The sequence below is a fragment of the Lampetra fluviatilis genome, chromosome 26 (assembly GCF_964198595.1).
Source record: "Lampetra fluviatilis chromosome 26, kcLamFluv1.1, whole genome shotgun sequence".
NCBI lineage: Eukaryota > Metazoa > Chordata > Hyperoartia > Petromyzontiformes > Petromyzontidae > Lampetra > Lampetra fluviatilis.
The window spans coordinates 5,617,058-5,634,539 of NC_136300.1; the positions used below are offsets into that span (position 1 = coordinate 5,617,058).

The following is a 17,482-nucleotide window of genomic DNA, read 5'->3' on the forward strand; positions in this document are numbered from 1 at the left end:
TTTGCCCTACAATCTGTTAAGGCTATACGGGGGATCTTTGTCTTTTTGTGTGCAGAGAGCAGAACCGACCCTAGACCTTTGGGACCTTTGGGGGCCCTAAGCAAAATTTGGTTGGAGTCCCCTTTGATGTATGATTTTTTTTCACCCACTAGCTAGCAGTGACTCTAGGGGGCCCTCTGCTGGCCACGGGGCCCTTTGCAATTGCAAGGGTCGCTTAGTGGCTGGGCCGGCTCTGGCAGAGAGGTAACATGGCTGAGACCATCAACTCTCTGCACTTTAGAACCTCGTTTCGCCACAGGCGGCGGCCTCAATTCCGAGCCCGCGATCTCAGTGGTGGCTGCTCAGCGCTAACTTTTCATCCACCCGGCCACCATGGCAATGTTGTTCAGAGCCAAAGACAACGTAACACGGCAGGTGTGGTGGTGGTGGTGATGGTGTGGACACTTCGTGATGCTTAGTCGTGGGGTTGGTGGGTCACCGACCTGCAGGACCATGCATTTATATGAGGCAGTACAGCAAGTATGTTTTTAAAAAATCAATTGTCCAAAAAACCGATGTAGGACCCTTACTAAATCAGTATCCTACTTGAATAATGTTTTCTTGAATATAAATATATGCATTACCACAAGAACAGCCTGTATTTAGTCACGCAAATTAAATCAATTCATGCTTTAAACATTAGCTTAAGCAGACGAACATTCAATTGTTCATTACCCTTACATCATAAATCGCCTCCTAGCAGTCTGGCAACGATTGCATCCATGGCTGCTCCTCCACCCAAGCCTCCGTGGCTGCCACCAACAAAATTAAAAGTCCTCCCATCACCCAACCATCACCTCAGTTTGTGCTCCCTCCCATCACTCCACAATCACCTCAGTTTGTGCTGCCACCCATCACTCCACCATCACCTCAGTTTGTGCTGCCACCCATCACTCCACCATCAGCTCAGTTTGTGCTCCCTCCCATCTGCGGCCATGAAAAGGTGACAAAGCAGTGGCCAAGTCTGGCGTGAGTCAAGCATCAAGCCCAGGGGTCGGAAACCTGCAGCTACGGATCAGCATGCAGCTCTAAGTGACTGCTTTGTGACCGTTATTTAATTTAAATTAGCATTAAGGACCACCACCGTCTTCGTATTCACCACGTGCGTTGCGGCTCTTGAAAATTGTAGTTGTTTTTACCATATTCAAAAAAATGTCTCTTCTTGTTATTTTTTTGCCGACCCCTGAGCATGAGAACAAACAAAACGTACAGTACGGTGACTACTGCTGACACAACGTAGCGTTGTGTTCGCAGATTTATAAACGCCGCAAATGAGAAGTGCGCATCTTGACTTGAGAACAGAATCAATGGGACGGGCTCCAGCTTTCGCGGCTCAATTTATTTGTGGAATTTAATTTCTCGTAGAACGTCACTGAATTTTTTAAAAAGCATTTTTTCGCAGAATTTAATTCTTGTACAATTTAATTGGACTTCACACAGTTGGCTGCAACAAAAAAAAAACCTCCCTCGGGCCACCCAAGAGAGAGATGTGATTCTCCCAGCAAGGCGAGGGCTTCCAACAAAATAACGGCTGGCCGGGCCTGGTGCCAAATCCAGCACGTGTGGATCCACGTGGGCAATACGTGCCCCAAAGGGAACTCTTGACAAGAATGAACATCTCTCTCTCTTTCGTTTCCTGCCACTCAAACATCACAACCTGACGGCCAGAGTTTAAACACATTCCTGCGGAGGGAGCTGGTAGGAACGTTGGGTTGATCGGTCAATGGCCAGGGTCAACGGCGGCGTGGTGTATTCCGCAAATTTGCCCGACTGCGAGGGCGGGCACAAGCCGGCGTGAGTAGGTTAAACGTTGAGGTTTATAAGGGCACCACGGGGTGACCAGCCCCTCCCCACCCAGCCCCACCCCACCCTCCCCACCCAGCCCCTCCCCACCCAGCCCCTCTCCACCCTCCCCTCCACACGCAGCCCTTCCCTCCCCACCCAGCCCCTCCCTGCACGACGGACGGACACAATAACCCCCTGTGGGCTGGTGGAACCAGTGGATTCCTACCAGTAAAAGAGCGCAGAGACATTCAAACATGATACCAAATCCCAAACACCGTTTCATTTCAAATAAATTGCTTCTCTCCCGAGACACAGCGTGAAGCAAATATAATATATGCAATCAGCACATAATGCCCTGCGATTACCATCTGTGTGGTGTTGTGTGTACGTTGAACCTCTTTCGCACCGTACGTAGCCAACCGTGCTAATCGGAGGTGCGGGGGGAAGGACAACACACTAAACACAGTTATAAATAAATCAGTTTGAAATCTAGATGATTTCAAAGTGCACACTCCAGTGACTTCCTAATATCGGAAGAGCGTTCCAGACGGCCACAGATGCGCATCTGAAAGCGCCGCGATGCGGTGACCACCGTTTTTGTTCGGTGGTCAGCCCAAAAGCCTCTGCGAGGAGGACCGGAGTTCGCGTGATGGTTTATGCTCCTTGACGAGATGAACAAGATCATTTGTGGTTCATTTATGGCAGTAACTTCGTGTGTAATGAGCACGACGTTACAATGAATTCGTTCGGCAACCGGAAACCAACTCAGCAGCTCGGCGAGCACTGGACGGACACGGTCGGATCTTGAAGTACCCGTCACGACACGTGTCAGAGAATTTTGTACACGCTGCAGATTCGTAATATCTTTTTTTCCAGACGTCCCGTAGAGTAGTGAGTTGCATTGAGCGGGCAAAGTGCTTTCTTAGGGGAAATAGATAAAACACACAGCAATAACGTGGGGGCGGGTGGGGGTGGTAAATGCCACTGTGATTTTTATTTTAATATCGCAAACATTTGTTCTGCTGTTTAATGCCAACGTTCATCGCAACCTGCAGCTGCCCACGTTATTTATTTCAAAATAAATAAAACCCATGGAACCATTTGATTATACAGTCATGTCCTGAGCAAAAAAAAAATTGCTTATCATGGATTCGCTACAGGTCTCCGACAGGTAAAACAGATTTGTATCCTAGTTTAACTGCACATTTTACAGCACGTGTGTTCCTAGTACATCCAGAAAGAAGATTCTATTTACGAGGTGCATAATGATGCATATTGATTGAATAAAAAAGAAATCTGTTATTAAACTCAATGATTCATGCACTGAATTGTTCATGGATATATTTACTATGCACAATATGTGCTAACTATACACTGATCCATTTAGGCTACTGTGCCCGGCAACAACAATAAAAAGCGATACAAATTAGACCGTAAAAATATAGACAGAAAAAACATTATTGATCGTTTAATCTGGGAAGTTCAACCGACTGATTTTTTTGGGTAGCGGTTGGGTTTACCGTAAAACCGAATGAAGCGGTTACGATTGGTGTATGATTAGATCTGTGGAGAATGTCAGAGTTACCACAAAGTGGTACACATGTTTTTTGAACCCAGACGGATTTGAAATCTCAACCTTGTGATTATGAGCCGCCCGCATGACTGCCCCTCTTATGATTAGAACACCAATATGGCTCAGAGATTACGCCCACTTTCAGTGTTAACACCACGGCTAATAAGCACAAAAACATTTTGAACCGGTTAAAACTGTGAACTAAATCCTTATTTTTCTTGGGGAGGGGGTGGGGGGTGTTGGAGGGGGTTGATTCGGAACAGAAGTTTCGCTTTTTGGTTTAATTTCAGGAAAATGTGCGGTTAACGTGAGTTCACAGTTCGGTTCCACTCTGGTTTTAAATCAAATCGTGACATTTCGATTTAAAGCTTTCGTTACTGCATTTCACCACAACTGATGTGGGTGGGGGAGGTGGTAAATCATTGCATGCCCATTATCGACGACTTTAAAGATTCCTTGACTTTTTAGGCGAAGGCGTGCAATTCACTTGGCTAGCAGAAAGTGGTCAAGCTCGAGACTTTTTTGTCAAAAGATACTTTATTGCAAGCATAGAATGAGAAAAAAATGTTTAAATATTTTTCCAGGTGCTCCGGTTAAAAAACAAAACTGTAAGCATGTTTGCATTGCTTGGTACTCATCATTTGGGGATGCGCACGCACAACACAGAGTGTCATTTTTATCTTTTGGGCCGCGACTCCCCCCGCACCGAAAAAACGTGGCAACAGATACGGTGCTTGTTCTACTTTGAAGTTATCTTACAGATTTAAGTAAATAAAATGTAAAACAATTAAACAGACCCATTAACGTTCATTAATGCTCACTTTTCTTTCCATAATAATCAAACATTTTAACATATTTGGAACTGACCAAGCATGCAATATTAATTTATAGTGCATATATTTAAAAAAAGAAATGAAAAAAAAACATCCGACATTTCAAAGAATGATTTTTACGTAAATACCGCTGGGTTTCATTTTAAACCCTGCAAGGAGCGATCTTAACGAACATCAGACTGCACTCATCCAGCAAAAATGGCCCATGTGACCTGCTGAATGTCACCATTAGAATTCACATTCTCACTCGCGTAACATTTAACAACACCACACATTTTCCTGCAGGATCCAAGCGTAAAAAGAGCCATACATGATACATCCATTATCAGATATCTTTGTTGAACGGGTTATGCTAATAATAGTTAAATGTAAAACTGTCGGTGATATGAAAGCCAGATCGTCATTATAACCAGTTGTAAAACAATTATATTTATATTACGCTCAGAGTGGTAAATCATGTCAGCGTAGATTTTTTTTCCGTTAAGGGAGCTGAAAGGATTAAAGATGATGTGACATGAATCTTTTTCAAAATAAATGTAATTCCAATATCCTTAGTAATGGAGCCAACATTCGAATTTAAAAAGTTAAGTAAATTAAATAAGAATACAAACCATGTTATTAAATAAACATCTCTTAAAAGCACATTTTCAAACGAGCACACATGCAATCGAGTGCAAGCCAGCAAAGTGACCCACGCGGTTCTACACAAGTTGATATCACTTGAAAAAATAACAAACTCGTCCGTGTTTTGGGTCAATGGGATTTTATATGGCTTTCACATGGCTGAGGCAACTCTGAAAGAACGACTCTCTCGTACATTCGTACTTTTCCCCCCCCCCATCAACACAATTTAAATTATCTTTTAATTGTCCAACACCATTAGCAGAAGAGAAAAAAAATGCTCTTTTTATTTTATAGATTCCTATGCCTATAAACATTCCTGACGGCATTTGCGAACGGCAACAGTGCATCACAATCGTGGCCACTAAGCAGAACTTGCAATTAAAAAGTAAGGGGAAAAAAACCCTTAAGGTGATGATTGTACGTGCGAGCTGCGTTTGATTCGATATGTGTTTGGCAAAGGAGGGCAGAAAGACTAGCACTTTGCCTCCTTATTACATCACACCTCTCACGATATCCCCCACCTCCTAGGGAGCTATCGACAAAACCCGTGGAGCAGGTCACTATTTTCTTGGCGCAAAAAATGTCAATGAAATGTAATGCTTCTTGTTAACCAGAGCTCAAACAATAAAGGCAACGAATTGCGACTCGGAGAAAATATTGCTAGTGCAAACCAAACAAAGAGTTAAAAATGTTTGGAAAATATGTTTTCGTATCATGCAATGTGATTTGAAAGATTCAGTTTAATTACTGGTGCACGACCCCTCGCCCAACGCTGCGTATACCATACGGTATTTTGTAGTCATGTAAATAAGAGCCTACATAACCACTGAAGCAAAACAAAGAAAAAGTCAAGCCCGGAATGGGATACAAAAACAATCGGGGGGGGGGGGAGAAAGAGACTGAAAATGTGCTAACACACAAAAAGTTAAATCGTAAAAACTCGGTCAAACGAACCTTTTGACTTATTAAACCCATCTTCTTGGTTCTTTCGGTAAAGTCACGTAGAAGGAAAATAATAAAAATAAAACATAATAAAATAATTCTGATTCTTCACCTGAGGATGGCTGCTTGCGTTGTGGCCGAAACGTCGTGAGAATATTTTATTATGTTTAATTAATATTTTTATTATTTTATTATTTTCCTTCTACGTAACTTTACCGAAAGAACCAAGAAGATGAATCCTTGCAGTCACGAAAGCTTTAAATCGAAATTTATTAAACCCAAGCAAAAACTGGACAACAACAAAATAACACTGCGTGGCGACAAGCGGAGGGGAACGGCGGAGGGGAGCCCATTGAAAACCGTAATTCGCAAAGGGCCACAGACAGTCCCAGCGTCGCTTCTCGCCGCAGGGACTTCTCCCGCAGCTGACGGGGGGAGGGGGGGGCAGGCGGCGGTGGGAGGAAGACGAAGCTCCGTCAGAAGCCTTCTTCACCTCTCCTCTCTACTGCTTGTTCGGTTTTAAAGACACTCGCCCAAATTTGCGACCGGACTAAACGCTCGCTCGCCCAAAGACACCCGCCACGTGCTCACGGAGCAGCCGATGGAGCGTCTGAGGTTGAGAGCACAACTGATAAAAGAAAAGGAAGATATTGTGAACTGGACCGGCGGGATTGGGCAACGCTGCAAGAGCAACAGATGTGAAAATAGCCAAACAATTTAAAATGTAAAACGCCTTAATGGGTACGAGGGGCAGTGATATGATTTTCATTGGACACTGGTGGCATTTGTAGACTCGCTCGCACTCCTACTCCGTTTTATTTTAATGTAGCCGCGTGCCCAGCAGCGAATCGAGTCCGCTACATCATTGCTATATTTGCAGGATGCTTAATTCCGATTCCTATACCCAGGCAATGCAAACGTCGATTATCTCATTCTCAAATGGTTTCGGCTTTATAGTACTGTATCACAATCACTGTTATCCTCAAGTGGTTTTAAACGCTTTACCGTGTCACGTGGGATGTATTTTGATTCTGATAGCAAATTAAAACATGTTTCCAAAGATCATATTGTACAGTGATAACTATTTACGTGTTTCCTTCAATGTTTCTTGAAATGTACTATTTTGTATTGGACCTGTATATCTGTTAACGGATCTAGCTTTAGGGATTGTATAATTTTCCACTTTAGGATGAATTTTAATACTGCATTTGATTCCCCGTAAAACTTGTTTGAAAGGATATTTCCTGAACGCTGTGGTTATAAGATGCAGGCTACACTTAATGCATTCCGTACAACAGTTTAAGCAAAATTAACAACAATGAATGCTCAAGCCACATCCCATACCTATAGATGAACAATAAAAAATAATACAATTGATAAAAAAATATCATGACCAACATATTTCAGTTTTACAATCTACTAATTGTGCTTTTGTTTTCCAGCAGTGAGACCCATAAAGAAGCGTACGCGAGTAAGATTTGCAATAAGTGGTGGCGTTAAGTTTCCACCGACATCTTAGGTGCCCATGCTTGCTGCAGCTGCAAGGGTTAAAACAACACACACGAGGCCAAAAACAGAACATCAGCAAAGCGTCCGCCTACGAGACTTATTTAAAAACGAGCACGAAAAAGCTTTGATCATAGGTCAAACATGGCGATGATCTATCCTATAAAATAAAGAGTGTACAAATCAATAATAATAATAAACACACACACACATGTATAAAAACAAAACGTAATAGTGCAAAACAGACAATGGCAGTTTCTGTAACAGCTGAGATACGCGAATGCGGAGGGGTAATACGAAGGACAACCATCACAACGTTGGATTAACGTTGGGGGTATTCAAAAAAGGTGAAACGTGATGATGAACATACAACTCGAGGTCCCATTGCCAAACAACAACAAAACTATTGGAGGCAAAGATCCGTCCACAGTTTGCATTTGATGAGAAACGAGGCCTCCCCCCTCGAGGTTATGAACGATTGGTTTCCATTCCTCGGGGGCATCTTTCGCTATATATAAAATAAACTAATTAGGACTTACGTTACGTATCGAATAAAGCGACAGCTGAACTTTGCTTTGAAGTGACACGTAAAATAATATTTATAAAAAACTAAGTGATTGGATGTGTTGGTGCTGTTTAATTTGCTGCACGATATCTATACAGAACTACACAGCTGTAGTAATTGTGTGGTTTACATAATTCAGAATAATTAATTGATCAAAGGCTGCTAATTTTAACCCGCAAAAAAGGAATTACAATTTAGGCTCAACGTTGAAGAACATTTGCTTGTTTTTTTTGACAACGAAGCTAATTTCGCATTTTTTCTTTGTTAAGTCAGAGTACACCACCCACTGGAACGAGATGATTAGTTAGACTTCAAATGACCTCTCTTTGCACTGTAGGCTCGTTATTAAACTTGTTATCTGCTGTGCATTAGTCAATAGTGGGGGAGCGGGGGGGTCAATACAAACTTCACCATAAATGGAGCCAATGGGGTTTCCGGGGAAACCAAACAGAGATAATGTAAAACTAACCCAACTGCATTAGATCATCAACAAATGCAGCGCCACAATTTAGCAGACGCAAAAAAACGTAATTCCTGTAACCCCCGCGCATGGAGAAAGAAGAGTCAATTAAGTTTCAAGAAATTGGATGAGTTGTATTTTGGGCTGTGAAGAATTAAGTGGAAATGTTCAATAATCACTGATTTTAAAAGATAAATTTTTTTCTCTTCGTTTTTAAAGAAAAGTTTGTGGAGTCATAAAAAAGGGAATAATTTACATCCACTACGTTTACAAACCGATGCTATCTCGTTCTAATAAAAAAACATTACAAACCGATTGATGATAGCATAGATCCCACCCCACAAAATATATCCCCCACCACCACCCGAGCATACGGGGATAGACTAACTTAACGTGTGATATTCGGTAATATTTTTCAAAGAAAATAAATACACATTGATCCCAAACGTTTACTCGCGCTTAAAGCACAATTGGGCCCTACAAAAATAGGGGAAACGGTTTTCTCCTCAGGGACAAAAGCCTGGAACGAGATGATTAGTTAAGATTCACACCCGCTTTGAAAAGGCCGAGAGTTTGAAACAAAGAAAAACGTTAATATAACCACAAAATAATAATCAGACATTCCCGTGTGAAGTGTATGTTTACGCGTCGTGTTCGCTTTTAAAAGGGCCAGGTATGATACATTTTTAAATATTTGATTGATCGTACCTGCAAAAACTAAATTTAGGAAACATCACAATAATCCTACTTTCTCTAATGCTTGCTTGTGTAAGGCCCCGTTACCAGTAAAGATTAATGTCTTGGCCAAACTGCAGCAAGGCAAAACTGGGAATACAGATCGTCGCTAAACACCTAATTATTTTATTTATACATCGCTCTAAAATTCATTTGTTGCGTCATTAATTTCCAAAAACGGGTGAAAACTGCCCATGTGAATTTGATGTCAAGATTAAACTCATTCCCCCCTATCCCGAGCACTGCCGAGAAACAAGAATTGTAAACAGGCTGCGATTATCCACAGCGAAATGCCGCTCAGTCCGAAGCGTGATACAGAGACGATTTGTAACGCCGCGTCACGGAATAAACGGAATTATTCGTATCAACTTTTAAAGAAAAAAAAACAGATCGCTGCAACGCATCTGCACATCTGCGCCGAGGTCAGTTGCCGAGGTTATTTACGTCGCAGCGCATGGGGATGCTAGGGACCGAGATTCCCGAAGGTTTCCAGTTATTGATCACGAGCAGTCTAAAGAGAGAGGGGTGGGGGTAAAATTACATCCGACATCACAGCCACGGCTTGCCCTTTGTTGCTCCTCCACAGGGTCACTCTACTCATCTCGGAAATATCTCCAGGAGGAGAAAAAAAAAACTTTCCATGCACGCTAAGTCCTTCTCGTTTCTTTCATCGTGTTACATGCCTTTCTCTCTCTATGTATATCTTTTTTGGCGTTTTATCAGTTAACAATGCACTCGTATGGATTCTAGGCACCTTTCTCCCCCACCCGCCACCCCCCTCAAGAAATAAAAGCCAATGCATCTATCAGATGACTCCCCCTCGTGCACAAGTTTATTCCTGTCCCTGTGTGATGAACGCAGCGGGCAAAACGTCGAGCAGCTGCCCCACGGAAGGCTTCTCCACACGATGACGGCTGGTGGGACAAGCCCAGGTGCCCGCCGCCAGCTGCTTAAACGCTGTTTCTCTATATTCGCGAAATTAAATTTTGATTGTAAGAAGAGGAATATAAAGGAAGCAAGAGGGCATCTTGTTTAAAAAGTTAAAAGAATCCAACGCAGTTTCGTTAGCTTTTTTTGCTCTCCTTTCGAACTCCATAAAACACTTTTTTGTAAGTTTTTCCGTTTTTATTCAGGCAGTGATATTTATCGGGGTTCTTGGTTTCGTTTAGCGGAGCTTGAGTTCGTCTGCGCTGTTCATGCCTCCAGAGTTGGGACTCGTGTCCGGGTGTCTCCTCCCCTGGGTCAAAAAAATAAAATAAAAACACCACACATGCGGACACGCACACACACGCACAATCTCAAAACGCACACCGGTGGAGACGTACATAGTCGCACGGGAACACGCGGAACACAAACACACGCACGCGAACGTACAATCACACACACACAACAAGCGCGTGCACACAGAGATATGCTACGTAACACACGTTGACACAGGCACACACGCAGGTGCAATTGTGCGTAAGCCAAATCAGGCACGGTAACATATACCCACAAGCACACAATCATAGGAACACGCGATTATGCCCATTGTGGTTGTACTAGAGACATTTATTGAGCATTGAATACTAACAGAAACAACGTGCACCATTTTGTCAGAAACAGAAGATGACAATTTTATTTTACAATCAGATTTAGTAATTCGTGATGAACGGTGCATTCCATCTTGTACGGTTCTGCGTGTAACGCACGTGCGATCACGTACACACTCACGTACACACGCGCACGCGTGCATATGCGCCAGAGTCCATTGGGCAAACTGACCTCTCGCGGACCCCAGTGCAACGGGGGGCTCAAGATTCCTAGCCACGCACACCCAATGGGCAATCCGAATCCATCTAACCACTTCCCCACCACATTGAATCAGCCTCGGACGTTACACTCAGAAGCACCCCGTCGACGCTCGCACCCTCGACAAGTCCGTAACGGGCGCTCACTAACTGCACTTGCCGTCAGCAGTTGAACCCCACTGACAACGGGGGGGTGGGGGGGGTGTGGGGGGGATGGGGATGCAGCACTGAGAGAGGGCCGAGGCCACGCCTGGCGGCGCCGACGCCGCCGTGTGTCGCCGAGAGCTCTATCTGACCTCCAGATCCTCGCGGTGCACCCGCTCCCGGTCCTCAAAGTCGCGCGCTCGCCTGCGAGCCTCCTCAAACGCCTGCTGGGCCAACAGGTCCTCCTGCTGCATGCATGCGGACACACGCAGAGACAGAGATCCCCACCCCACCCATCACGCGGAGCCTTTAACAGACTGTTGGGGCAAGTGCTGTTATAGCGAGCAGCACCTATGAAGGCCGGCACGGCGCATGAGGGGGTGGTTGGCCAGCACCACGCACGGCCACCTTTTTCTCCCCATTTAACACTAATTCGACCTAGGGGAGACCCAGGACCAGGTTCAAATAATCGTCGCCGATGTTGGCTTTGAGTGAGAATCCAACTCGGGTCTCTGCCGGTGGGTTTGAAGCGCAGCGTGCTAACCACTGCGCCACCGCTCCCCAAGCACAGACACATGCACATGTACACATGTGCATGTACAAATGGACAAAGAAGCACAAAGACAGAGATCCCCCCCTGCCCAACCCCTGCCGCCCTTATAGCCTCCGTAGAAAGTTGGGGACAAATAATAAATGTTGTTAGCGGGCCCCTATTAGGGCTGGTATGGCACACGAGGGAGTATTGTGGTGAGCAGTGCCCAGCCTCCTGTGTCTCCCCAGTGCTGATGTTTACGTAATGCACCAGGTACTCAATTCAAGCCAAGCCAACGTAGTAGAGGCCCAGGTACAGTGTCACTGCTCCGCTTTGCAAATGCCAAGAATGGAAACCGTGTGCTTAGCACCCTGCAAAAGCTCTCCGCCAAAGAGCAGCCAAACGCAGAATGGCATTGATAATGCAGGGTGCTTCAAAAACATGTTAACACTTCTGAGAATTTGCAACAACACCTCGTGATATGTGCCTCCGGGCTCTGGAGACAACCTGGAGAAGATTCCAGCCACGCGTTGACAATGATGGCGAACAAGTGAGAGACTGACTTTTTGAAGCGCTTATCATGTTACAATGTATTATCAATTATTTTTCATTAAAAACGATAGTCCCATATAAGTGTTAAAAAAAATTTCGCCACCTTCACCTAATGCATTACAATGCATACACCCACCCCGGTGCTCGTAAATGCTGACATTGCGTTAGCGAACACAAACATGCTTCTCGATGCAATGTCCAGACAACCACCGACACGGAGGGAACAATAATTAAATTTTTTGAAACTATTATCGTTTAAAACGTCGCTTTAATGGTTGGCAGCAAAGGTCACATCCCAGGCAGTCGGCGTCGGCGCACACAAAACATGAAACGGACAACCCAAAAAATGTGCAAGGGATGCGCACATTCCGCGGGGCATTTTTTGTTGTTGTTCGGCTAACTTGGATCTAAAGGGCGGGGGGGTGTGGAAATGGGGATCTTTCGAAGGCAAAGCCGCGTGTTGTGGGGTTACGTTCGCAGCCACCGGCGCGTGAGACAGCACAACGACGTTCAAGTCTCGCACGAACCCAACACCCCCCCCACCCCGTCTGCTGCACGGCACACAAAGCCCGCGCAATGGGCGGATTGTTACCGAAGAGGGCGCTCTGACCACATCACAGTGCCATAAAGACACGAGAAGCAGTATTACAGAACCTTAACACGTGGGAGGCTTTCGTGACCAAAATCATCCATAATACAGGTTTTGTTTGGGTTAAATCGCGTAAATATATAAACGTGTCGTTAAACCCGCCACCACCCGACACGGACAATTAGTAAGGTTTGTCACGTAAACAGAACGTGCCAATTCGTCACTAGTACAGCACTAACCGGTGTGTTGGAGAGCCAAGCCACAACAATTTACAATCTGAGTACGACGTTTCGCCAGTAATTACAACTAGCTTCATCAGGCGACAGCCAGATTTGTGGAGAAGTCCACCTGTTTCGTTCCTTAAATAGAGGCGTGGATGTGATGACAACACTTGTGCGCTCTTCTTTCGCCGGAGGGACCGAGGCTCGTGAACTTTCTTTCAGGAGAGTCCCGCCAAGGACTTCGCAAGTTGCGGCCGAAGGTTGCTACGTATAATCCCAACCGAGGTGCGATTCGTGTACGTATGGCTACGTGTGTACAAATGACATCTGTAAGCTTTGGCAATAAGATGTGGGGGGTGGGAAAAAGGGGTAGGAGTGTGTACATGCTAAATCCCCTTCCAAGGTAAAATAAAGTATTCGGGAATACCCTTTTGGCAAGGCTGGGAATGGCGCCCTGAAGGATTGGTAAGGGGGCAATTTTACAGCAATGAAAATTGCAGCGAGAAACATGAGGCTTCATTATCACACGATTTAACAGAATGGTTTGTTTGGGCTTTGATAGCTCCTAAACGTTCTCACGCAGCTGCCTGGTGCGACGCGCATAAAAGCGCCCATTTTATTACCGCGCTAAACGTGAACAGATTGTTCTTGAAATGCCTCTCCCGCGGAATTGCGGAGTCGCACCCACAAACGCGCGGCGCCGCAAATGCCAGTGTGCACGCACTCTGACGAGAATGCAAATGTTCCCATATCTGGTTGCGATGTTGGCATGAGTGCTGTGGGCAAGTGCGGTCATTACTGATGGTGGCAAGCATGGCCAGCACCATGGCCAGTTGGCTATGTATGGTGCGGAGGAAGTTGGACATAGTTTAACACGTCGGCTTTCGCGACCAATATCATCCATAATACAGATTTTTTTTTTTGGGTTAGATTCCGTAAATATAAATGTGTTGTTAAACCCACCACCACTCGACACAGCCAATTAGTAAGGTTTGTCACGTAAACAGAACATGCCAAATCCGATTACTCAGATTGTAAATGTTGTGGATTTGCTCTCCAACACACTGGTGTGCTGTACTAGTTACAAATTGGCATGTTTTGTTTACAAGACAAACCTTACTAATTGGCTGTATCGGGTGGTGGTGGGTTTCACAACACATTTATATTTACGGAATCTAATCCAAAAAACCTGTATTATGGAAGTGTAGCATACACACACACACGCAACACTCGGCAGCCACTTTTATCAGGAATTTAACCCGGGTCATCATAATTGTAACGCAGCGCGCAAAGCACTCTCCCACCACTCACTGCAATGCACAGTGCGCGCACAAAACACAGACGTACACACAGAATGCAGGGCAAGACTTGTATAGTAACGGACACCAGCACGAACACACACGCAGATATGCAGCCGCACCCACCCGTGGGTGCTTGCCCACGTGCACTTGCTCACCCTCACTCACGCAGCCGGTCTGCGCCTCCCGACAGTGACTTGTCTCAATGAACTCTCAGCTGGTTACGCAGTCCACGCGTTATTTTGACCGTCAGCCGTGTTCGGCGGAGAAGTTTGTACCTCGGAGTCAGGCTAAGGGATGGTTTGGAGGAATAGCGTTCCGCGATGAGGATTGGTCCATGTATACTGCCCACTGGCTCACTGGTGCTGCCCCGACTGCCGCGGCTGCCCCCGAAGCTCATCATCAGCATCGTCGTCGTCGCTGTTGACGACGGGCCCTGGTTGCTTCATCTTGGGCTGTGCTGCAGCGTCGCTCCCTCTCCTCGGTCCCCGCGTTACCCTGCCCTATCTCCACCCCCCCCCCACCATCCCCATTGCCCCTTCTCTAGCGAATGTGATTTTTTTTTGCTTAATTTTTGTAAAAGCATCTTGAGATGCGAGGTGCGTTGACAAAGTGTGGAATTTGAAATCGGTGTTACTGTCGTATTCAGACGAGGACATGGCAGAATGAAAGACTTAAAAGAGCGGGGACTGACTCACAACACACAGCGAAATCACACACGTGCCACGTGTCATATCCACATGCTTTTCAGATTTTTATTTTTTGAGGTTCCACATGAATAAACGTCTATTTTTTTTCTCGTAATTTTTGCTCCTCTCTACTGCGAATATTTAAGAAATGCATGACGAGTAAACCGACAATTGTATGACTAATAAAAAGTATGTAAATCATAATTACAGCCGTGTATCGTAATAATTCCATTTTAGTTAAAAAATAAAACAAAGTAAAGAAAATGGGACGGCTCAAAAGTGCACGAATGGTGCATCGGGAGATGCATACTTGGAATTTACGCTCAAAGCGACAGAAATAGGAACACATGGATCACAGAACAAATGCAAATCAAAGATTTCATATCGACTGTTCATGAGAGTAAGCGGGCCTGGGCAGGATACATCACGAGAAGGGATAATAGCCAATGGACAGCAACGTGGTACGACCCCCAAAGGAATGTTTGCACCCAAGAGGAGGACTCTCGCAGAGGAGTGAGATGGATTTCTGACGGCATGGGGTGGACTTTAGCCAGCAGTAGACAGTGGTTGATGATAACAATACAGGTTATTGTAGAAAAGGCCATAAAAAAATCACATTTCTAAGAACAATAACAACCCTCGCCCACTTTTAAGAGTATTCATACACACAAAGGGCAACTTCTAAACAGCCAATGGTACGATTGTGACCATAGGATTGGTCCTCCCATCATGCCTTGCATGTCACGTGACATCGCCCATACTTGCGCGTGTGTATCGCGCGCAGCCTCGCTTTTAGGCCACCAACTGAAACAAGAGTCAAAATTGTCATTATTATTTTTAGACAGCAGCAGGACAATGTAACAAACTGTATGCCGGTTTCATCTCAGGAATCATCAGAAAAGCCTCTCGCCTTCGTGTCTGCAGTAGCCCGCGATGAAAAATTATAACAAATCAAGGCCGCCTCTTAGACTCGAGCACGGCAATAGACGGCGCAGCCATTCCTCCCAGAATGCTTCATGACGGACGCTGGGGAAAATGTCGCCGCCACCAATCAAATTCCTCCAACACATGCCCGTCATCGACCACCTGTTGCCTGTTTGAATCTAAACCGAGCAAATTCCAGCGCGCTTGTTTACTTTTAGTCATGATAAGGTTTTGGCAGCTTGAGCGAGCGTGGAGAATGGCGGCACACACGGTCGTCGATCCGCGGGTCCAAGGTTTGCCAATCGCCAGGACCTCCCCCTCTTCCCCCAATATCTCGGACGACTTCATCCGTGGCTACTGCGGCAGAGGTTGTCTCATCTTCCGAAAGGGACGTTATTCGCCGTTTGTTTACTGCGCTTTCGAAAATTAACCACAGCCGTGTAGGTTTCCATGGTTGTACTGAGGATAGCTCTCTGATGTGTTTTGTACTGCGTGTCGTTTGGCATGATGCCTGACGATTTCGCTCATCGTGCTGGGAAGCTTCTTCAGGAACGGGAAGTTCTTCAGTTCAGGAACTGCTTAAGACAGTTCCTGAAGAAGCTTCCAGCACCTCGAGTGAAACGTTGGGACATCATGCCAAGCAACACAGAGTACAACCGGAAAACACAGACTGTTCGGAAGTGAATAATACTCATCAACAAGTGAGTGGCCAAACATCCCAACTGAGGAACCGTCGGAAAATAAGTCCTAAGAGTCAGTGAGGATTTTCCGAATAAATAACTCGATAACAATAATAGAAAAAAACTAACGTTTTCCTCAACTAGGGATCCTCTTTGTGAATGAATCATCTGTGAGCAGCTTAGCAGGGCCATTCCGCGTGGCCATGGTAAAGTAAAACAACCCACGGACATTCGTAAACAAGCGGTTATAGGCCTAATGAAGTTAGGCTGTGCAAACATAATCAAACACTGCACTCCTTACTAAAAATAGACACATCACTAGGAGGCTCCACAAACTCACCCAACATGAACAAATTCAATGATACGACCCATGTCTCTTTGTAAACAGCAGTATTCAATGGTAAAGATTTTCAACTTGGGCAAAAAATGGAAAACCGAACACACAGCTAACTTCCTGTTAAGCTAAAGGAAAGCCACTAATTATTTTGGCCCAGGAAAGAAAAAAAATTGCACGTTATACATAACACTGTATGCTGTGTGCTTTGAAACAAGCGTAATTCAAGTTTCACATCATAATAAATTATGCATTACTTGGAAAGGAATACTCAAACTTTTCCCTCCTCCTATAAACATGGCTTTGGCCCTAAATATTTAACAAACAAGCGCAAATCACTTAAAAGGACCTCATGGCCATGACGGTTTTAACTGCAGAATAAAGCCAAACCTGTAAATCCAGGACCCCCTCCGATCTCCCACAGGACCCCAGTCCCCTCTCCCAAGATCCAAGTCACAGAAAGTCTGGACCAAATCAAGAGCCAGGCTATGCACGTGAGACACGAAGGCTGGACTAAGAACACACGTGACTCAAATAAGTGCATTCCCCCCCAGACCCACTGACCCACACCTGAGTGGTCACACCGTCTGTTCCCCTGAGCACGTTCATCTGAACTCGCTCTACAATGCTACGTTTCGAGTTCAAATCCTCTAGATTGTTAGGTAAA

General features: G+C 45.1%; 1 protein-coding gene across 1 annotated transcript in view; it reads right to left on the reverse strand.

Moving 5' to 3' along the window:
* Positions 1–3,925: 3,925 nt before the first annotated feature.
* The window catches only part of CBFB (core-binding factor subunit beta), a 73,877-nt gene continuing 60,320 nt past the window's right edge, over positions 3,926–17,482 (reverse strand). Inside the window, exons 5-6 of the mRNA XM_078868592.1 lie at positions 11,149–11,244; positions 3,926–10,299 (exon numbers count right to left, since the gene is read on the reverse strand). Of these exons, the coding sequence (XP_078724718.1) occupies positions 10,228–10,299; positions 11,149–11,244 (168 nt within the window). The 3' untranslated portion in view covers positions 3,926–10,227. The remainder of the gene's footprint in view (positions 10,300–11,148; positions 11,245–17,482) is intronic.